This window comes from Apium graveolens, chromosome 2, assembly GCF_009905375.1.
Source record: "Apium graveolens cultivar Ventura chromosome 2, ASM990537v1, whole genome shotgun sequence".
Classification (NCBI taxonomy): Eukaryota; Viridiplantae; Streptophyta; class Magnoliopsida; order Apiales; family Apiaceae; genus Apium; species Apium graveolens.
The window spans coordinates 281,362,882-281,386,477 of NC_133648.1; the positions used below are offsets into that span (position 1 = coordinate 281,362,882).

General features: G+C 33.6%; 4 protein-coding genes across 4 annotated transcripts; 3 read left to right on the forward strand and 1 right to left on the reverse strand.

The window, feature by feature from the left end:
• The first annotated feature begins 207 nt into the window (after positions 1 to 207).
• On the forward strand, positions 208 to 4,144 carry LOC141708547 (endo-1,3;1,4-beta-D-glucanase-like). The gene is made up of 7 exons (XM_074512218.1): positions 208 to 433; positions 1,078 to 1,099; positions 1,924 to 2,050; positions 2,283 to 2,373; positions 2,534 to 2,623; positions 3,422 to 3,519; positions 3,774 to 4,144. The coding sequence occupies exons 1-7, from the start codon at positions 286 to 288 to the stop codon at positions 3,912 to 3,914; spliced, it is 717 nt and encodes a 238-aa protein (XP_074368319.1). The 5' UTR covers positions 208 to 285; the 3' UTR covers positions 3,915 to 4,144.
• Positions 4,145 to 4,388: 244 nt separating this feature from the next.
• On the forward strand, positions 4,389 to 8,767 carry LOC141708548 (endo-1,3;1,4-beta-D-glucanase-like). Its single transcript, XM_074512219.1, has 7 exons — positions 4,389 to 4,634; positions 6,025 to 6,046; positions 6,875 to 7,001; positions 7,204 to 7,294; positions 7,458 to 7,547; positions 7,989 to 8,086; positions 8,403 to 8,767. Exons 1-7 carry the CDS (start codon positions 4,487 to 4,489, stop codon positions 8,541 to 8,543), a joined length of 717 nt encoding a protein of 238 aa, XP_074368320.1. The 5' UTR covers positions 4,389 to 4,486; the 3' UTR covers positions 8,544 to 8,767.
• A 3,611-nt stretch (positions 8,768 to 12,378) lies between these two features.
• LOC141708546 (endo-1,3;1,4-beta-D-glucanase-like) lies at positions 12,379 to 15,088 on the forward strand. Its single transcript, XM_074512217.1, has 7 exons — positions 12,379 to 12,664; positions 12,876 to 12,897; positions 13,434 to 13,560; positions 13,854 to 13,944; positions 14,017 to 14,106; positions 14,417 to 14,517; positions 14,672 to 15,088. Exons 1-7 carry the CDS (start codon positions 12,517 to 12,519, stop codon positions 14,834 to 14,836), a joined length of 744 nt encoding a protein of 247 aa, XP_074368318.1. The 5' UTR covers positions 12,379 to 12,516; the 3' UTR covers positions 14,837 to 15,088.
• A 249-nt stretch (positions 15,089 to 15,337) lies between these two features.
• On the reverse strand, positions 15,338 to 17,813 carry LOC141708549 (sm-like protein LSM2). Its single transcript, XM_074512221.1, has 3 exons — positions 17,692 to 17,813; positions 17,450 to 17,608; positions 15,338 to 15,690 (listed from the first exon to the last, which is right to left on the reverse strand). Exons 1-3 carry the CDS (start codon positions 17,692 to 17,694, stop codon positions 15,571 to 15,573), a joined length of 282 nt encoding a protein of 93 aa, XP_074368322.1. The 5' UTR covers positions 17,695 to 17,813; the 3' UTR covers positions 15,338 to 15,570.
• Between the last annotated feature and the right edge of the window lie 5,783 nt (positions 17,814 to 23,596).

Sequence of the window (23,596 nt, forward strand, 5' to 3'; positions counted from 1 at the left end):
TATAGTATAACATTCGTGGCTATATTATGTTACATTATTTTTATAAATCCAATCCCGCGACTTTTATCATAAAATTAAAATTAAAATTATCAAATTAAATAAAAAATATTATTAATTTATTTATTATAAAAAATATAAAACTATAATTTTTATAGCTGACACACGTAGCCGAGGGTCCTAGTTTTATCTAATAGAAACAGATGAGTCAAACATATTTTCTCTATCTTTCTGGAACAAAAAATATTTGGTTTGTTAATCCAGTTGGGAAAAAAACAGTGAGTGAGAATGTCAGGACCAGAATGTTGCAGTAACCCACCAAAACTAAGCTCAAGCAGTGGATCAGGCTCTGTTATCGAACTTGCAGGCCTAAAAGCTTATGTATCTGGTTCTTCTAATTCCAAACAGGCCATTCTTCTTGTTTCTGATGTTTATGGTACTTTACTCCTTTATTATCTTTTCTTTATGGTGCTTCTTTCTTTGACTTTATAATCCTTGTACTATGAGCTATGCTATGATTCAATGATAATTCATCTTTATGACTTTATGTGTTTTGCCTGCTACTTTATATCTTCAACAAAGAAACTAATTATTTATTTGGGTTCCACACAATTTCTTTTTACTATACTTTGACCTTAAAATTCAATTATAGTTGTTTGTATTGTACTGCTGAAAAAAATTGTGACCTTAATTATCACTACATAAAATGGTATCAGTTTTTTAAAGTGCTACCACGTTTTTGTTGTTGTTAAGAATGAAGCAGCAGGGCATATCATACGGTCAATTGATGGGAATGGAGGAGTAAACCTTTAACTATTTATTATATGGTCATTATGTATTAGATATTACCCATATAAATGTTTTCCTGATTTAATGAGATTATTACTGTGACAACCCGCGTCAAATCCCGAGCATACATTGAAAATCAGGATCATGATTTGTTGGTTCAATTAATAGTAGTACTTTATTTTATAAACTGAATAGAAGTTACAAATCTCCTCGATATGGGATGGGTGTTGCAATTACTTTTGCTTTAAGTTTGTTTTGAACTTCTTTTTTTACTCCTTTTACTTTTTGCAGGATATGAATCACCGAATCTAAGGTATTCCTGTTATCTCTCACATGTTATTCTTGATAATATTTTTATCTGTTAGTGGCTCATGACTCATCAAGACTTGACATTTCCGATTGTCCTTGAGAATCTTCTGTGTTATTATGATATATATCATGAAACTTAGTACAAAATAAGATCCGAATTTAATTATGGACTTCTAGACTACACAAGTGAGACACAGTAGGGGCTCACTGTCACTGGATTAAACTAATACTTATGCAATCTGAGAAACGACATGTGTAAGTAGCTCGATCAATAAGAAGCCAGAAGGAAAAAATACTCATTGCAATGAGTAGTTCTGCAGTTGGCCTCTTTCTGCTTTTAAACAGATTGCATATTCATCTGTATTAGTTTTCAACTTTCAGCTGGGGATTACATCTAAACTCCACTGACCCCAACACATTTATAAGAATCTACCACCTAAGTTGGAAACTGACAGTGATGCACTAATAAAATTATATTTAGATAGGACTTAAAAAGCGTGGCTTGTAGTTCCACTATACCCCTCATTTTAGTGTCCTTGAGCTTGAGGGTACCCTCAAACCTCATAGGAAAAAATTGTGTGCGCGTACGTATTTAAATTTCTGTAGATGCTATTTTCAGACAGAAAAATAGAACCTAAAATATGTGCCAAATTGATTTTTATTCATCACACATTTGAATTTTTTTTGCTAAGAATATTAAATTTATAGATAAGGCTAGCAAGAAATTTGTGACAGGTGTATATATTAAGTTGGCTTTTCTATGCATCAAGTTACGATATTAATTTAGATGGACACTAAAAGTAGGACTTCATGACTTTTACAATGAAGGAAACTGGCTGACAAAGTTGCTAATGCTGGATTCTACGTGGTGGTACCGGATTTTATGCATGGAGAGCCCTATGATCCAGATAATGTTGAGAAGCCTATTCCAGTCTGGCTGAACACACACAATACTGTTTGTTTCTTACTATACTTAAATGAGTTTCTTTTTGAAATAGAATTGCTCAAGTGTAAACAGTCAGAAACTTACAGCTCAACAGAATGTTTTTTCTCTATTCTTATTTTTTTTTGTTAAATTTTATCTTTATTCTTTGTATAGTGAAGAAGAGTAGGAGACCATATTTATATGTTATGAACACAGATTCTATGAAAGCTAAAGTCTTTAACTTTCTTGCTATTTCTTATAGGACAGAGGATGTGAAGATGCAAAACCAGCTATTGCAGCTCTTAAAAGTCAAGGCATAACAACAATTGGAGCTGCAGGGTTTTGCTGGGGCGGTATGAGTTATGCTGACATCTTAATAGCTGGAAAATTTTCACTTTCAGTCTCTTTATCTTTAGTGATTCTCATATAAATCACAAATTTATGTGTTGCAGATTAGTTTTGTTGTTGCGTATTGCATAGTGACTAAATTCTGCCTCTTTGTTCTTTCCTCAGCTAAGGTGGTTGTGGAACTAACGAAGTCTTCTCATATTCAAGCTGCAGTGCTGTTGCACCCTTCGCTCACTACTTTGGATGATATCAAGGGTATAACTGATGATATTTAAAGTTTCTATACGTTCTTTTGGGACTCATCTTGCCTTGATTGTGGTGAGGAAATTAGGTTCACTTATATAAACTACGGAAGATATTGTTCTTGTTACCCATGAGGTTTCTACTACCTAAGTTGGAAACTGACACTTTTTAGTAATAAAAGTATAGTTAGAGTTAATGAGGATAGCTTGTAGTTCCAGTATGCCCCTCATTTTCAGTGTACTTGAGCTTGAGGATACCCTTAAACCTCAAGAGGATATATTGTGTGCGCTTACGTTTTTAAACGTCTGTAAATGCCATTTTCATACCCAAAAAATAGATAACCGTGAGGCCACAACCATTTGGATCCCAGAGCCGGAGACAGAGGCCGCTACTCCAGAGGCTACGGATTAATATTGGTCCTGTTACCCATGAAGTTTGCCAGGAAGCTAGATTAGAGGTTTTTACACGAGGCAGTGAACTTACTATTCCAATAATTCATGGTGCATTGTATTTTCCTTGATTCTTTTTCTCCTTGGCAATTTTTTTTTTCAGACGAAAATAGTTCCCCGCTTAGTAAGATACAGTAAATTTGTAGCTCATGAAATTGAGGTTGCACCATGCTTATGTTCTTCCCCTCTTTGTAAGGCACAATAATTTTGTAGCCCATGAAGCTGAGATCACACACAATGCATATTATTTGTATGTGATACTGTTGATGTTCTCACTTCATCTAACATTACATCAAAATACTTTTTTCTTGCAGAGGCCATTCTCACTTGACTAACAATACATCAAAATACTTTTTTTCAGATGTTAAGGTCCCCATGGCTATATTAGGAGCTGAGATTGACAAAAACTCTCCTCCTGAACTCATGAGGCAATTTGGGGAGATTCTTACATCTACTAAGGTCCGTGGTCCCTTACATTATTCAGTTTTCTGTCATATTCTATATTCATTCACCGCCAACAACTGTTTGAGATTACTATTTTCTATCTGCCTTACATTCTCATTAATGTTAAATAATCTCCATAAAATTTTGAAGGAACATATTTGGTTCTGATAAGTTTCTAGTAGACATGCACGGTTTTCACATCCCTTGCTACCTTGTTGAATGTGTACACTCACAGTATCAGGAGGTTAACGGCCTTGTGCATCTTACAGGTAAAGTCTTTTGTAAAGATATTTCCGGGTGTGGCACATGGATGGACCGTTAGGTACAAAGCTGAAGATGAATTTGCTGTAAAATCGGCTGAAGAAGCACATCAGGACATGCTGAACTGGTTTCTTGCACATATCAATTGAAGAATAAGGCTTTTTGGGTCTCCATTTGATTATCAGTAGTTCTGTTTTCCTATGCTGTGGATGAACTCTTATTTAATAATGCTATAAGGTTTAAACATGTAATAACTTGTAATATGTGCCTAACTAAATTACTGCATAATTTGGAAAGGTTGAATTGATTAACCAGCGGATGTTCTTTAATATAATTCAATAAAAAAGAGAAAGTATCCAAATACCACCTTTTTATGTTTTCTTTTTGAGATTTTACTATTTTCTATAAATATAGCAAAAATACAGTTTTCAACTTCTTTTTTTTTTTTTACGTTTTTGTGAAATATGATTGAATTAGAGGTTGGATTCGATTGTAAAATCTTATTTTTTGCAAAATAGTTTGGAAAATGGCGCAAATAAGTTTTTTTGAAAAAAGTATTTTTTGTAAACATGGACACAGCCTTCTGTGCGTAAAGTTTTAAACCCAAGTAGTTAAACAAATTCTTTTTTATTTACAATACAAGGACACAAACAGATTCTCTCTATCTTCTTGAACACAAAATATTTGGTTTATCCATCCAGTTGAGAAAGAAACAGTAAAAATGTCAGGACCAGAATGTTGCAGCAACCCACCAAATCTAAGCTCAAGCAGTGGATCAGGCTCTGTCACTCAACTTGGAGGCCTGAAAGCTTATGTATCTGCCTCTTCTAATTCCAAACAGGCCATTCTTCTTATTTCTGATGTTTATGGTACTTTTCTTATTTTACTTCTTTATTTCCTTTTCTTTATGTATTTTGGAAATAGTAACAATGTGAGACTTGATGACTCTAATTTGGATAACATATAATGCACACGAGATTGATTGTAATTTTTTATGATCCTTTTATCACTTGAGGTAGTTGAAGTCACCAGGGTATTCTTTTTCATTTTTACTAGGGGTGTCCACATGAAAACTAATAAGACGGATATCCATAAAATTCATTAGATTTCTCGTCGATTTTGTCGATCTACTAGAATAAAGAGCATCAATGCGTCACGTACGTGAATTTGTGTCTCATACGGTAGGATAAAACTAGTTTAAAATCGTGAGTTGGTTTTAGTCAATTGTGAAAAATATTTTTGATGTTGTAAAATTTTGTGAGCGTTTGTGCAGTCAGAAACTCTTATATCTCCAATATTTATCGTTGAATAAAGTGTACCTTCTTTTTCAAGTACAGCTCGGACAGGGAGCTGATAACGTGTCATAAATCGTTGAATTTAATAATCTTAACATACAGAAAATAAGTATATAAACCGAAATAAGACAAGGAAGGAACCACAGAAAAATGTATATTGTTATTATGTTTTTCACTTCGCCGATACTCCTTTTATAGGCCAAGGAAAGCGTGTCATGTGTGTGAACTAATTTACAGTACCGTGTATGATGTATCAGGGAGAGGAGTAACAGCTTTAACTCTCCAAGTCTAAACACAGCTTATGTACATGCACTGTTCTAAATAAATATCCATTGGACAGTGATGATTTGACGATCACAACATATGATATTATGTTATAGTAGTATCATTTTTTTAGTGCTTTTAAATTTTTGTTGTTGTTAAGAATGAAGCAGCAGGACATATCATACCATGCACCAAAGTACAGAACCATTATATGAAGAAAATTTTGTTAGGTGATGTGCTTTAAACATTTAGTCCCCCTTGCTAGGTTGAATCAAGTACAAGGATCTTAATCTCATGGCAGATCATCAAGATTATGTAATAGACTTTAACACAATCATGATTCCATGATGTTAGAAAAAATTCTTATTACGGATCTTTAGTCTTTCACAAACTAATTATCCTTTTGATATCTTGGTCAATTGATGGGAATGGAGGAGCCGTGATTGTGATTTGTCTTGGGGAATAAACCTTAAACTATATATTAGAGATTACCCAGATAAAATGTTTACTAGATTTAATTTAAAACAAATGCCCCCTGCCCCCCTTCATCAGTCAAACTATAATAATCACAAAATGAAGTTTTTTTTATTTGTTAGCACACATATTGGAGTTTATTGTAAATAACCCAACATACATTAGATCAATAGTTATGCTTTGCATTTGTTTTCAACTTCTTTTTCACTCCGTTTACTTTTTGCAGGATATGAATCACCAAATCTAAGGTATTCCTGTTATCTTTCACATGTTATTCTTGATAATTTATTTGTCTACTAGTGGCTCATGACTCTTAAAGACTTGGCATTTCCAATTGTCCAGGACAATCTTCTGTTTGTGGATACATATTAGGATACTTAGTACGGAATAAGATCTGAATTTAACTATTGACTTGTAGACTACACAAGTGAGACAGTGAGACACAATGGTGGCTTACTGGCTTAATCTTGGCTTACTGGCTTAATCTAGTACTCATGCAATCTGAGAAATTACATATGTAAGTAGCATGATCAATAAGAATCTAGAAGGGAAAAATACTCAAAGCAATGAGTAGTTCTGCAGTTGGCGTCTTTGCGCATTTAAACCGATTGTGTATTTTATTTGTATTAGGTTTTAACTTTTATCTGGGGACTACATATCTAAACTCCAGTGACCTCAATGCATTTATAAGATTTTACTTCCTAAGTTGGAAACTGACACTGATGCAGTAAAACAAGTATATTCAGACTTGAAAGGGTAGCGTGTAGTTCCACTATACCCCTCAATTTTATTGTACTTGAGCTTGAGGACACCCTCAAACCTCAGAGAATATATTTTTTGCGCTCATGTATTCGGACTCCTGTAAATGCCATCCTCACGCCAAAAAATAGAACTTAACATATGTGCCCAATGGATTTTTGTTTTCATCAGACGGTTTCATTTTTTCAACTAAAAATATTAAATTTACAAGAAATTCGTGATAGCTATATTTGTTAAGTCAGCTTTTCTATGCATCAAGATATAATATTAATTTATATGGAGACTAAAAGTAGGACTTGGTGACTTTTATTATGAAGGAAACTGGCTGACAAAGTTGCTAATGCTGGATTCTATGCGGTAGTACCGGATTTTATGCATGGAGAGCCCTATGATCCGGATAATGCTGACAAGCCTCTTCCAGTCTGGTTGAGCATACACAATACAGTTTGTTTCTGACTATACTTAACTGAGTTTCTGTTTGAACTAAAATTGTCCACTTGTTAACAAGTCAGAATATTACAGCTCAACAGAATGTTTTTTCCATTATTCTATATATTGTGAAGGATACCATATTTCTATATTATGAACACAGATTCTCTGAAAGCTGAAGTCTCTAAGTCTCTAACTTTCTTGCTATTTCTTATAGGACAGAGGATTTGAAGATGCAAAACCAGTTATTGCAGCTCTGAAAAGTCAAGGCATAACAACGGTTGGAGCTGCAGGATTTTGCTGGGGAGGTATGAGTATTGCTAATATCTTAATAACTGGATGTTTTTTACTTTTAAGTTTCTTTATCTTTAGTCATTCGCATTTAAAAATCATAAAATTGTATGTTTCAAATTAATTTTGTTTTTTCTTATTGCATAGTGACTTAATTCTGCCTCTTTGTTCTTTCCTCAGCTAAGGTGGTTGTGGAACTAGCGAAGTCTGCTCTTATTCAAGCTGCAGTGCTCTTACACCCTTCGCTCACTAGTTTGGATGATGTGAAGGGTATAACTTAAACTCTCAATAAATTCTTTTCAGACCTCATTTTCCTTAATTTTTCTGGGGAAATGGTGGTTCTTTTATATAGGCTACGGAAGATAGTGGTCTTGTTACCCATGAAGTTTTACAGGAAGCTTGATTAGAGTTTTTGCCACATGGCAGTGATCTAACTATTCTAATGATTCACTCTGACTGTATTTTCCTTGATGCTTTTTAAGCACAATTTTTTTAGACGAAAATAATTCTTCCCCTCTTAGTAAGATACTGTAATTTGGTAGCTCATGAAATTGAGATTGCACTAGGCATGTTCTTCCCCCTCTTAGTCAGGTACAATAAATTTGTAGCTCATGAAGCTGAGATCACACACTATGGATATGATTTATTATGTGAAACTGTGATTGATATTCTTGCTTTATCTAACAATAAATCTATATACTTTTCTTATAGAGGTTAAGGTGCCCATGGCTCTGTTGGGAGCTGAGGTTGACAAACACTCTCCTCCTGAACTGATGAGGCAATTTGGGGAGATTCTTATATCTACTAAGGTATGTGGTCCCTTAATTTATTTAATTTTGTGTCATGTTTTCTTACTTCTATTCATTTAGTTGCCCCTAAATTCTCAATAAAGTAACATAATATGTTTAGGTACATAATTAGTTTTGATAAATTCTAGGAAACATGCACGGTTCCCATCCCTTGCTACCTTGTTGAATGTGTACTCTCACCGTATGAGGGAGGTTAATGGCCTTGTGTGTTCTGATAAATTCTAGGAAACATGCACGGTTTTCACATCCCTTGCTACCTTGTTAAATATGTACTCTAACCCTATCAGGAGGTTAACGGCCTTGTACATTTTTACAGGTTAAGTCTTTTGTAAAGATATTTCCGGGTGTTGCACATGGATGGGCAGTTAGGTACAAAGCTGAAGATGAATTTGCTGTAAAATCGGCCGAAGAAGCACATCAGGACATGCTGGACTGGTTTCTGGCACATATGGAATGAAGAAATAGGAAATTTTGGGTCTCCCCTTGATTACCAGAAGTGCATTTTTCCTTGTTATCATGATATGCTATGGATGAACTCTTATTAATTATTGCTACAAAGTTTAGAAGATGTGATACATTGATGACTGAAGTGAGATTCTGTGTGATGTACCCAACTAAAATTGCTGCTTAATTTAGGAAGTACATTTTGATTTGCTAACAAATGTTTTACGATTATTTAAATTTCTTGAATTTATCGTTAGAATATAATGAAATAAATCAAATTTTAAATTTTATGAATATATGAGTGTTTGATTATTATTATAGAAATTTATGTATATTTATAAAAAAAATTATTAATTTCTAGAAATACTCTAAACTATAATAATTTATTAATTAGTATTTATCTGTATGTAAATCTTGATAAATTAATACCCTCGAGATCGAAAAATATTATTAATTAATCGATAAAATAATAAAATAAAATTTATCGATATATATCAATTTTTATTAACATATATCTACAAGTATATACGCTGAAAGGTAATTTAATATCGCAATGTAATGGATGCCGAAAAATTTATCAATAATGAAGTAAAATTTTTGAATGATAAATAAATACCTAACACAGTTATGAGAAATGAGTAAGAAGATAAAGTTGAAGACGATAATATTGAGTAACAACCGGTCTTAGTAAAGGATGTCCTTCAAAGAATAATATTGATATTGCGAAATTTTCTCTTATATAATATGTACATAGTATACCATAACTTTAAAATGCACTAAAAATGATATAAGATAAAGTAGATGGACAATCAATTTAAAAAATTATTAATTAATCGAGATTACTAATTTAACAAGTATTAATTTATCGAGATTTAGTTGTATTTAATTTTTTCATCAAATAGAAAACGGAGTTAATATATTAGTTTTACAGCATAAGGTCTATCGAGGCCCTAAACCTGCGTCGGGTTTCGACCTTTACAATTTTGTCCCAATTTTAATTGAAACAGGATCAAATTTTTGGATAATGCTTTATGTGCATCTTTAATTATTACTATCCTAATTTTACTAAAAATGAGATCCGGTAAAATATATATAATATAGGGTCCTACTCTATTGAGAACCTTTTTTTGGTGAGATATAAATCTAATCTCAACCATTAAAATTTAAATGTATTTTTAATCTAGACCAATTATTTTCAAACTCATCATTTTCTCCAACCATCATTTCTTCCATCTTCTTCTTTCTACTTACCACCCACCATTACCTTCAACCACCGGCAACCACCATTTCCGGCCGCCACCACCACCGGTGACCACCACCACCTCCGGCGATCATCAGAAAATCACCACCGGCAAACATAAAATCACCACCGGCAAATCAAAGATCACCGCCGGAATACAAAAAATCACTACCAGAAAATGAAAAATCACCAACGGAAAAGGAAAATCACCACATACAGCCAAGATTTTTGTCCACCAGATCCGGCAACCTGCTCTATTTATCAACTCCAAAGAACATTATCAAAACAAAAAATCACCAACGAAAAATGAAAATCAACAAATTCAACTTTTGTTTCCGACCACAGCAACTGCTCACAACTTCCTTTATTAACGGTGTCCACCAAAATTAAAACAAAAATCACCAAATTTAAATCTAAATCATAACAATAATCACTATTCACAATCACCACATCACCACCATCTATATACCACCAACACCATTTACAAACCCATCAAATCCGAAAATAATCACCAATTACACAGCAAAATTACTAAAAATTAACTGAATAACCTGCTACATGATTTGGAATCGAAACTATCCATCAGAAAATCACCACCGGCAAACATAAAATCACCACCGGCAAATCAAAGATCACCACCGGAATACAAAAAATCACTACCAGAAAATGAAAAATCACCAACGGAAAAGGAAAATCACCACATACAGCCAAGATTTTTGTCCACCAGATCCGGCAACCTGCTCTATTTATCAACTCCAAAGAACATTATCAAAACAAAAAATCACCAACGAAAAATGAAAATCAACAAATTCAACTTTTGTTTCCGACCACAACAACTGCTCACAACTTCCTTTATTAACGGTGTCCACCAAAATTAAAACAAAAATCACCAAATTTAAATCTAAATCATAACAATAATCACTATTCACAATCACCACATCACCACCATCTATATACCACCAACACCATTTACAAACCCATCAAATCCGAAAATAATCACCAATTACACAGCAAAATTACTAAAAATGAACTGAATAACCTGCCACATGATTTGGAATCGAAACTATCCATCGAGTCAGGAGCAAAATACGGCTCAATCGCCGGAAAAACAATGGGGATAATGATGAATAGGAGACGTAGAGTTGGATCCAGAGAGAGAGACACATATATAGAGAGGAAGATCTAGTTTTTTCCGGTTTCGGCAGTGGCGATTGGGGGCGATGGCAACTGGTGGTGGTGGATGGTGGTGGTGTTGGTGGTGGTGGGTGGTTGATGGGTGTGATGTGTAGAGAGTTGGATGAAAGAGATGAAGTGTAAAATAAAAATTAAAATGTGTGATTGTGATTAGATTTAGGGATAAAAATGAGTGGTTGAGATTAGATCTCATTTCTCACAATAATTGGGGTTCTCATTTGAGCAACTCTCATATAATATATATATATAACGTGTCAAGAAGGCTTGGTCTTATTTAACAAAAATCTTAATTTTTGCTATTTTTTGGATGTTCGGACAACCAAAAGAAGTAGGTATCTATCACGAGACTCCGCGAAGGCATGCCTATAGGTATGCTTTTTGCCAAAACATATACCCAAATGGCATGCCATCTATCAATTAAATATAATAAAATTTAAAACATATTTATTATACTAATATATACAATGAACTTCAATGTAAAATTAAAGTTAGTTGATAGTAACAACTAGACCCGACAATTTTGGAAACGACACGAAACGACACGAAACGACACGAAAATTTAGTATTTGTATTTGCATTTTTAGTACACGGCACGAAAGTATACGAACACGAAAGTACACAGTCGAAATTTAGTATCGGTTTTGTGTTTAACCTTCGAGCACACGACACGACACGTAGTATACGACATAAATAAATATTATAATTAAATTTTAATATTTTTTAGAAATATATGTAGAATTATAATAAATGTATCCATATTTATTTTCAAAATATTATTTGAGTTCATTATATTGTATAAAATTGAGATCTAAATATATATTTTTCATATATTTTATAATTTTTTTTACCTAAAAATCTTATATATTAATATATATTTATATTAAATTTAATATATATTAATATTCAACTAACACTACATACACGACACGAAAGTACACGAACACGAATGTACACGAACGCTAAACATAATATTCAAGTACACGAAACACGAAAATACACGACACGAATGAATTGTTAGGTCTAGTAACAACCGAATGCCATCATAATACTCATTTACATTAGTAACTTTTTAGATACTCAAATATATGTAAATATTTTATAATTATATTTGTTATTTCTGAATATTTCTAATATTAAAATAATTATTAAAAAATAAAAAAAATTAGTAAAAAGACATGCCAAGGCACGAATTGTTAGGTCTAGTAACAACCGAATGCCATCATAATACTCATTTACATTAGTAACTTTTTAGATACTCAAATATATGTAAATATTTTATAATTATATTTGTTATTTCTGAATATTTTTAATATTAAAATAATTATTAAAAAATAAAAAAAATTAGTAAAAAGATATGCCAAGGCATGCCTGACTAATTGAGGCATGGCATGCTAATTTGGGATGCCGGTGGCGCCGTGCCATGTACCTGGAAGAAGGCTTGTTGTATTATAAAGGAACGCCAGAGTTGACTAACGTATATTTTTGGAACTATAAAAGAGTGTGATTTTTATAACATCCTGAAATAAATCTTGTTGTTGCTTCGATAGTAACAATGCTAGGCCCTCAGTGCTGTGAAAACCCACCAAATTTGATGAGCGCAGGTGCTTGTGGAGAAGGCTCTGTTGTAGAACTTGGTGGCCTCAAAACTTATGTATCAGGATCATCCACTTTGGCTGTTCTTCTAATCTCTGATGTCCATGGTCATTCACTTTTCTCCCTTTTATATGGCCATCATCTAGATTTTCATGCTCATATTTATGTTTATATATTGTATATGTGTGTATTCACATGGATAGTTCTTGATTTCTGGGTACTCTACACACTTTTGTTTGTTGTGTTCAAATCATAAAAGAATTACTGTTTGACTTTGTAATTTTCAAGTTTCTAATATTATTATTGGTCCTGTTTCAGGTTATGAAGCCCCAAAATTAAGGTATTTACTATCTACTTGGCTTTGAAATTTTGATGTTTCATAACATGTTTGGTAGCATTACATTAGTGTGTCATTCAAAGTAAATCCTGTTAGGACTAAAGAAATATGAAGCTGAAAATGAGGCCTGAAATAGGCTGTTGAATAAAAACACCCCATTTCAATATATGGACCTATAACACCTGTAGGATCTGCACAATGGGCTTTTGAGGTAATACGAAATCTGTATCTTTCTATAAAAAATGATATGGGATCACCGCATTTCATAATGCCTGTTCTACATCTCCCAAATTAATTTTGGGAGAGTTGTATCGTATCTCCACACAATTGCAGTGGTTCTTTTCCCTTAGACTAGACATACATCTTTCAATGTGAATTTCATGGGGTTTGTTGGGCCCTCCATCCATATCGTGGTATTCTGGTGTCTAAATGTGGCATTTTGTGCATTTTCTCAAATTATGAAATCCTACATGGAATTTGAATATCGTACAGTTACTTTGTTGTAAGTCGGAGACTAAATTTCAATCTCTGCCTTGAAGGAAGCTTGCAGATAAAGTTGCTTCTTCTGGATACTATGTAGTGGTTCCTGACTTTTTTGATGGAGAATATTTTAGGGCTCCAGGTGACAAGAGGTCTCTTGCAGACTGGGTGAACTCTCACCCAACAGTGGGTTTCTAACCTTGATAACTGAGATTGTCGTTTTATTTCCAGAGCAATTTTTTTTTAATTTGCAGAGCAGTTTGATCTATGTTTGTCTTCCCTGGTGGACATGGAGCAGACAATTTTTATACAAATTGCTCCGGCAATAGCATTTCCTTTTTTAATTTATGAAATTCATCTTTTAAGTATGAATTATGAAAACTAATCATGCCATTACATCTTATAAAACAAGAAAACAAATTCTGCACATAAACCCTATAAACTTGTAGCTGTACATTTCATAGTACTCTTCATGTTAGGCAAAAGGGGTTGCAGATGCGAAACCGATCATTCAGGCTCTAAAGAGAACAGGAATATCAGCAATTGGAGCTGCAGGGTTCTGTTGGGGAGGTAAGGATTTAAGTAACTTTTCCTGTTAAAAATTTTATGCAATGCAATTGGTTGAACTTAAAGCTTGCTTAGGTAAAGTGGTCGTGGAATTAGCCAAGTCTGATCACATCCAAGCTGCAGTGTTGTTGCACCCTGCAATGGTTACTGTTGATGATATCAAAGGTATGTATTCATTGTTCCTCCCTGTCAATGAATTTCTTGCTCCAGTAATACATTTAAGTATCAGTTTTTGAGTGAGATTGCCATATGATATTTTATATCAAGACACTAGGCGTAACAAAAACTATTCCTCATGTCACTTATCCAGTAATCACAATTTTTTTGTTGGGCTAGGATGTCCTATTGCACTCTTGCCCCTTCGGATTCTTTGCAAGTTGTATTTTAACATGGACTAGTTGTCTTTAGTGTTTTCTTCACCTTCTACAATACAGTTATGTTTATTGTAAATGCTAATCTTTGACTACGTTCTCAGAGGTTAGGGTTGCAATTGCTGTTCTAGGTGCCGAGATCGATAACATATCTCCACCAGAACTGCTTAAGCAATATAAGCCAGTTTTGTCCACCAAACATGAGGTTAGGCATCTCTGATCCATGAAGCTTAAAGATGCCATACATAATTACACACAGTAATACAATCTCCTTTGAGATGTGATTTATTTCCAGCAAATTGAGATTGTGCACCCTTGTCTTTTGGCTTACAATGTCTGCTTTGATTTGTTTTTGGTAGGTTGATAGTTATGTCAAGATCTTTCATGGGACGAAGCACGGATGGACCACAAGGTATAGAGATGAAGACAAGATAGAAGTGGAAAGTGCTGAAGAAGCCCATAAAGACATGATGGCCTGGTTTAATAAGCATCTAAAACTGAACAAGAGAATTGCAAAAATCTAAGGCATGCATCAGTACTTTGGGTTTGGATTTAACTGTCACACATTATATTAGCATAGACCGGGCAAACTTTACCAAATTCCAACAATGACAACCTATGTCGGAAATGCAAAAACAGTAGGAAGATTCATGAATGTAACTGGATTTCATTAAAAGGAACTTCATAAAATGCTGGTCCGTTACGATTTGAAAGAAAAAGAAACTTTGTGCCTACATCACTTGCAATACACAAGTATACTTTACTCTTCTATTACCTTTTTTTTTTTGAAAGAGAAGCTTCTAATACCTCTAAGCAAATAACTTGTATCAATTGCAATATGCTGCATCTTTCCACCACTTCTATCAACTTGCTTATGGACTCCAGCAAGTGTAAAGGCTATCAGCAGTTTGACTCATTTGGGTCGTGTTGGACAAATTTGTGCAACAAAGATCATACAACCTAAACAGAATCAAACTCAAAGAATAAACTTGATTACATAAAAGTTACCTACTTTCAAAACTAAATTGAAGGTAAACACAATGATCTTTGCTTAAAACAGATACTACTTGTTCAAAATAACACATTAATATTAATGTCTTTCTACTGAACATATTGCTGAATAAGGCAATTCTACAGGAAGCTGACATTTTTCAATACAGAAAATTAGATTGTTTTGAAAAGGCGATGCTAAGATAGATAGATACACTATGGTTGAATCTTATCCAGCAGCACTTTCCAAGTGCACTGTAGTTGAATCCTAGCCACCCCGTGCTTCTCTTCTAGTGGCATCGTGTAGCAGGTCAATGTCCACTCCATCAGGTGGTAGCTGGACATACCTTACAACAGATCCTCGAATGAAACAGTTTCGCACTGAAAGCTACCATTTGCAAATGATAATGTAATTATTTGACAGCATATTTGCAAGATAAAGAAACATTGCTGCATGGAAAATAATAAAGCAACATACCAAGGACTCTCAAGTATGATTTCAAGTCTGACAATATTCATATTAAACATCATTAAGTCAGTATTTCAAATAATTTTTACGAAAAGGGACGGAGGCCAGTATATCTGAAGTTCAATTATGTCTGTCATTATGTTTAAATAACACTACTGCGCTAGCTTACTACATTAGTCATTCGAAGAGTAAGAACAGAATTTGGAGTAGGCAACTATATCCTATATATAGTAAGTTTAAGAGGTACCTTACTATTACCGTCAAAAGCTGCATATCGCTAGATCTACTACTAATAGATGACCCATATATAGGCAAGCAAAGTCTAGGATTAAATCCTTTATAACTAAAACAGGTACATGACATTTATTAATACTAAGAAAGGAATAGAAGTACATAACATTTGGCAAAGGTACATGATAGCCAATAAGTCAAGGTTTTTGGCAACCTTATAAAAAAAATCTCTCTACTAAATATACAAATAACATATATTGACGAAATACACATAAAAAATCAATAGAAATAACTCATAAAAGTTTGATAATGCTGAACAAAAATTATTAGTTGTTATAAGATTGTAGAATGAGAGAGTAAAAGGAAGAAGATGCCTAGATATTAAATATCTTATATAATTTGCATGAGAAGTGATACTTTAAAAAATAAAGTAAAATCCGTGTACTGGATTAAGAAACTGGAATTGAGTTTTAATTAGGACTTTGAATAGTACTCCCTCAGTCCCTTCCAATTGTTTACATTTTTGAGGAAGTGTCCGGCACGCATTTTAAGGTGTATAAAAAGTATAGTTATGTAACTTATTTTTACAATTTTCTTTTTCTGAATAAAAGTTGAATGTTTTAATTTTTATTCAGAAAAACAAAATTGTAAATTTTTTTTACAGAACTATACTTTATATGCATCTTAAAATGCGTGTCAGACACTCTCTAAAAAATGTAAATAATTGAAAGGGACGGAGGGAGTATATGTAGTAGTTTATAGATTACTGTTAAAAAGAAGTTCTGGTCCATATCTAAATTGTCTCATTTTACGTGCAGAGCCCGAACCACATCCTATGCTCGCTACTGCTGCCTAACTGTACATGGATATACAAACAAATATGATGTGGGAATTCTGATTCGGGAGATAAGACAAGTATAAGTATATATTTTGATGTAACATAACAAAAAATCCATTTAGAAAATTAAGAAGTGCAGACAAGTTTTGAGTAGGAGTTTTGGGGAAATAGTTTAAGTTAGGATTCTGTACACGCCATCTTCCTATCCTAGATGATAGGCGGTGAAATTTTCGTTCTACAACAACTCTTGTCGACCACTCTTTCGCAATTACAAGTTAGACCTAGTTAATGAAGCAGTCGAAAAACAACTTAATGACCTTGCTACTACTAAAAGTATCTCCTCCCACCAGTAAAAAATGAAAAGAAATCGACAATCAAATCATTCCTTGAAAAGTCAAAACTCTCAACCACAGTGTTCCCTACTACCTTAGTTCCCCGAACTTGTATAGAAATGTCAGACATGAATACGTGTCCCAGGTGTCGGACACCACAACAATTCAAAATATTTAAACTTAAGCTTCCAAGTGCCGTATTCGAAACTAAAAAAAAAAAACCCAATTAGAAAACAAACCCTGGAAAACAAAAACCCGTAAGTAGAGGGGGGGATACCATGTGAGGGTACTTGTCTTGATCAACAACTCTGGTATTCTCAAGCTTGATGTTCAAATACTGATCCACTGAATGCAATGTTCCTCTTATTGCTAAATCGTTCTTCAATTCTACAGTCACTTCTCTTCCTACTAAATCCTTGAAATACGAAAAGAACAACTGCAACCCAAACCAATTAAAATTAAACAAATTGAAACTAACATTTAGATGAAGGATTATATATGTATACATCGAATTGTTACCATTTTGAATTGGGGGGAATTGAGCTGTAGCCTTTTGCTCCCCTGCTTGGATATGTTTAAAAGTAACGACTGTTTGGGTTGAGTCTTTTGGGGTTTCAGATATATACGCTGTTTGAAACACAAAACTACTTTATCCGGTTTGTACAAATAAACCGCTACAGCATCCAATCGCTCAACCGCTCGCAACCGAACCGCATTTGCGGATAATCGCGAAACGCGGGTTGACTGTAGATTTAAATTTTAAAAACCGCTCATTCGCGGTTTGGATGCGGTTTTAAATTTTTAAAAATCGCAAAATCGCAACCGCAACTCGCAACATACATTTATAATAAAATATATTTCCAAAAAATGTAGTTGATATCATATAAATTAATAAGTATACACATTTATCGACTAATCTTAGGTTAATGTTAAGACTTCATTCATCAAATTCATAATTATTATAAGATATATAACCAAACAAATGAAAAATATAATCAACATGTAATTTTTTTTATCATTTTCTTTTTTTTTCTCTCGCCTCCACATTTTTGTATGTTTTTAATATCCTTAATCCACACGGAGCATTAGTTTATATTTTATTTTTGAATGTAATTTATCACGTAACTTAAACTTCAATTTATTAATATTCCAAATTTATTTTTTGAAAATTATTAATTATTTTAAAATAAGTGGTTGAACCGCAAACCGATCCGCAATAACCGCAAATTCGCAACCGCAAATGACGCGGTTAACCGCAACCGCATTTGCGGTTGCGGATGACAATTTTTTAAAACCGCTCTTCGGGGTTTGGATCGACTTTTACCCCAAAACCGATCCGATCCGAACCGCGTACACCCCTATTACCCATTACTCAATTATCTTATGTGTCTCAAACTTGTCCTAAATTTGTATTTTAGCCCTTATTATTTACAAACTCAATTATTTCCCGGCCGATATCCGTTTATATTATAATTATTTTTTAAAAAACTATTTTGAAATAGCTTAATTTGAATTATATATGTTAATATAATATTTTAATACTAATAATGAGAGTAGAATAAAATTATAAACACAAAAACTCAAAAAATAATATTACCCAAATTACAAATATTGATTATCAACTTTTTATTAAATATTAAAAATAATAATGAATATTGGTGTAAATAAAATTAATTTTGAATAAGATAAATTTGTAAAAAATGAAATTATGAAAAATTATTAATTTAAGAATATAAAAATGAGGAAAAAAAATGAGAAATAGGTAAGAGAGAAATGAGAAATGTGTAAAAAAGAGAATCAGTGGAGGTAATAAATGAAAGCGAGAGGTTGAAAGTAATTAAATGAGGAGAAAATTGTTAGTGGAAGATGACATCAGCAAAATTCATGAGAGTTTGACGCATAGATTTGATGATGTAAATTCTTAAAGGAGAGCTTGACACATAAAATATGATGACGTCAGCGGTAATTTGTTTTAGTAAAATTTGATGATGACGCATAGATTTGATGATGTAAACTCTTAAAGGAGAACTGGAGATCTCGAGGTAAAATCTCAAAGTACAAATTGCAGACCAGTTCAATATCCAAGATTAACAATCAACAAACAATCCAACCAGTTGGATTGACAATTTTACAAAAAGCAACTTGAAGAGTGTGCAAGATCAAGGGTGAAGATTAACGGACAAAGGAAGATCAAGATTAACACAGGATGCAGAGATATGCTAAGTTAGAAATGGAAGATATATTTTCCCTAAAATAGAAATGATAAGTGACAGTTTACTAAAGTAAGTAGCATATCTTATTGTACACTGTGTAAACTAGTAGTTAACTATGATATAAAGTTAACCCTGGTCCTTTGTTAGTTGTAACAATTTAGATAAGAAAATCTTGTATTTTCTCTCAAGTAAGCAGCTAAGCTCTTTATCAACGAAGAGCCTAGAAATTTTGTAGCAAAATATTCTTAATTTTAATATAAAATTAAGTGAGTTTTGAAAGATCTGTATTATTCATAGTTGCATGTTTAATCTCTATTTTAACACATCTTACTACAAGATTTGATTTACTTTGTTCAAAACCAAAATAGTTCAAGAAAAGCATAAAAACACTAAAACACATTCACCCCCTGTGTGTAATTCATTACCTAACAAGGGTATTAGAGCAAAATCTGAAAGTAAACAGATTCAAGATCTTGGAAAAATTGATACACAGAAAATCAGTAGCATCAAAATTCCTACTTTTGACAAAGCTAACTACACTCTTTGGAAAAAGAAAATTTCGTTGTTTATCAGGATGGCCAATCCACTCTATATTCAGATTCTCAAAAATGGGCCTTTCACTCCTATGATTAGAGTTGAGGAATCTACATATGGTGATATGGTCATTCCAGCTCATTATGCTCCAAAAGATCCTTCTGAGTACTCTGAGCCTGAGAAATAGAAAGTTTCCCTGGATAGTGGCTTACTGCTGATATTGATAAAGTCACTTGACAATGTAATGTACAACAATATTGTCAACTGTGACACTGCTAAGCATATCTGGGAAAAGATTGAGATACTCTATGAAGGAACTGAGGAAGTTAGATCTAATCAAAGAAGGATACTGATTTCACAGTATGGGGGTTTCATGGCTAAGCCAAAAGAAAGCATTACTGAAGTGTTTGAAAGGTTTAACAAGCTGATAAATGACTTGCAACTGCATGACAAATACTATGAAGCTGAAGAAGTGAACTAGAAATTTTTGCTTACACTCTCTAACCATTTGGAACAGAAAATTTCAGCAATCAGAGGAGGGAGAGGGAGAGACTTGAGCAGTATAACACTGGAAGTTCTATATGGAATTCTAAAAACATATGAACTAGAAATGATTTAAAGAAAATCATTGAGAACTGGTCAAGGGCATGTTGTAGATGGTTCAAGTGCTCTAATTGTCAATGAAAGCCAGATCTCTAATGATGAGCCAAGATTCCAGACTCCAGTTGCTTCAACAAGTGAGCAAAGAAACAATGATTCACAGAAACAAGTCATTCTGGAATTGGAAGAAGATGAGCTCTACACCCTAGATGAACTTGATCAGTCAATGGCCTATCTGGCAAGAAAGTTCTCTAACATTAGAGTGAAGAAACCAAGATTCTTCAAGGGTAAAAGACAATCTTTCAACAAAGATAGTAGCTGGAAAGAAAAAGGGAAGTACACATCTTATAGCAAAAATGACTATAAAACTGGATCTGTTGACAGATCAAAGATAAGCTACTTCAACTGTGATGAGCTAGACCATTTTGCTACAGAATGCAGGAAACCCAAGAAAGCAAAGAAAGACAAAGCTTATCTTGAATTGGAAGCAAAGTATGAAGCTCTTCTGAAGAAACAGCAAAGCAAAGCTTATGTTGCAGAGGAAAAAAGTTGGGATGATTCTGATAATGATGAAGTTGAAAATTATGCACTAATGGCCTTGGAGCAAGGAGAGTAATCCTCATCAAAATTACAGGTACCAACTCTCACCATCATTGATTTAAATATGAGTCAATATAAGGAAACTGTAGAGAAGATGAGCACAAAAATGTTTCATATTCATACAAGTATGGTTGCTGCTAATGAAGAAGTTAGCAGACTGTCAAAGATAAATGAGAAGCTTGAAAATGAGAAACAAGAAGCTGAATTGTTGTTGGTAGAGCTTGAAGCTGTAAGACAAGAGAATGCATATCTGAAAAATAAGCCCAAGTGTGCAAGTGAGATTGAAGCAGTGTTAAGGGAGAAGCTGGAAAATAATGAGGTTAAGTTGAAGTCCTTCAAGAATGCATCTGAGTTAGTTGGACAATATCATGAGAAAAATAAGCCATGTGTATATATTGCTATTGGTCTTGATTATGATGCCTTGAACAACAAAAAGAAAAATACAGAAAATGAAAATGTTCCAACAATCCTGAAAAAGGTTGACTCACCTATGTTCAAGGCATGTGAAGTTAACTTCAGTGAAGAAGAGTTGATTATTAAGCAAGAAATTACTGATGAAGACTGTGAGAAGAAACATGCAGAAGTAACTCAATCTTCCAAAGCTGAAGAGAAGCTCATGGACAACCAAGACTCCAAGATACCTGTCAAAGAAATCAAAACTGAAGATGCAAGAAAGAAGAAGAAAAATAGAAATGGAAAAATTGGGATAAACAAAAGCAATATTTTTTCTTATGTTGCAGATGCTCCAAGAAAGAACTGTGAGAAATGTGGCTATGTGAATCATATAACTGACCTTTGTAAGAAGGTTGTTAGCAATCCAGTTGAAGGAGCCTGTAAATGCAATGAAGCAGATGCAAATGATCCCTACTCATTCTGTGACAAGTTTGATTGCACCCCTTGCAACTTGAAAGTGATGAAAAGTTATCACAAATTGAGAGCAGACCTTAAAGAAACAAAAATTGGGTCTACATCAGATAGGGAAAATGCACAACAGTCAATGAATTCTATTTTATCTGAAATAACTCATTCTACTTCTACTAAATCAGTTAATAAGAAGAAAGTGCCCAACACTGCTTGGGTTGCTAAATACACTTAAAACTCATTGTGTGCAGGGCAAAATGAAGAAGGTCATATGGATCATAGACAGTGGGTGTTCCAGATATATGACAGGTGATAAGGCCGTGCTATCACAGTTTGAGGAAAAGGTTGGCCCTTTGGTGACATTTGGAGACAACAACAAAGGATTCACAATGGGATATGGCAAAATTGTTTCTGGAAATGTTGTCATTGATGATGTAGCACTGGTAGCTGGACTTGAAGTGAATCTTCTCAGTGTTAACTAATTCGCAAAAAAAAGGTTTGAAGTTTTATTCAACGAAGAAGAATACACTTTTATCAGCAAGAAAACTGGTGAAGCTCTGAAAGGAGCAAGAAAAGGAAGCTTGTTTGTTGCAGACTTAAAATAAAGAAATAAGGATGGTATTTGTTGCTTCCACACCAAGGCATCAGAAGAATAAAGCAATCTATGGCATAAAAAGTTGTCTCACTTAAATTTCTAGGCAATTAACACCTTAGTCAAAAAGGAGTTAGTAAGAGACATGCCTAATCTGGAGTTTGCTCAAGTTGAAGTCTGTGAAGCTTGTCAGAAATGAAAAATTTAAAGATCAAGTCATAAGTCAAAAACTGTGAATTCTATAAGTGCACCATTGCAGCTTATTCACATGGACTTGTTTGGGCCAGTAAATGTCATATCAATTTCAAGGAACAAATATGCACTTGTGATGGTGGATGATTTCTCAAGATACACTTGGGTAGAGTTCATGCACTCTAAAGATGAGACTCCACACATCATAATTGAGTACATCAAGAAGATAAAAAAAACAGGCTGAAGATCATAATTATGTAAAGAGATTGAGAAGTGATAATGGAACAAAATTCAGGAATGTAATATTGAGTGAATTCTGCAAAAGAAAAGGCATTTTTCAAGATTTATCAGCTGCTAGAACACCTTAACAAAATGGAATAGTTGAAAGAAAGAACTGAACATTAGTTGAAGCTGCTAGAACAATACTGTAAGATGCCAAGTTGCCAACAAGTTTCTGGGAAGAGGCTGTTAACACTACATGCTACACTCAAAACATATATCTCATTAAAAAGGCTCATGGAAAATCACCTTACTCAATCATGTCTAAGAGAAAGCCTACTGTAAAACATCTTCATGTGTTTGGAAGAAAGTGTTACATTTTAAAAGACAACTCTGAATATGTGGAAAAATTTGACTCAAAAGTTTTTGAAGCAATTTTTCTGGGATATTCATTAGGGAGAACTGCCTACAAAGTCTATGTGATTGATCAAAAGAAAATTATGAAAAGCACAAATGTAACTTTTGATGATGACAAGTGTCCAGGCTTGGAATGCCTTGATGAAAATGAAGCTGAAGCCCTTGCATTTGAAAACCTCAACATTAACAATGATTC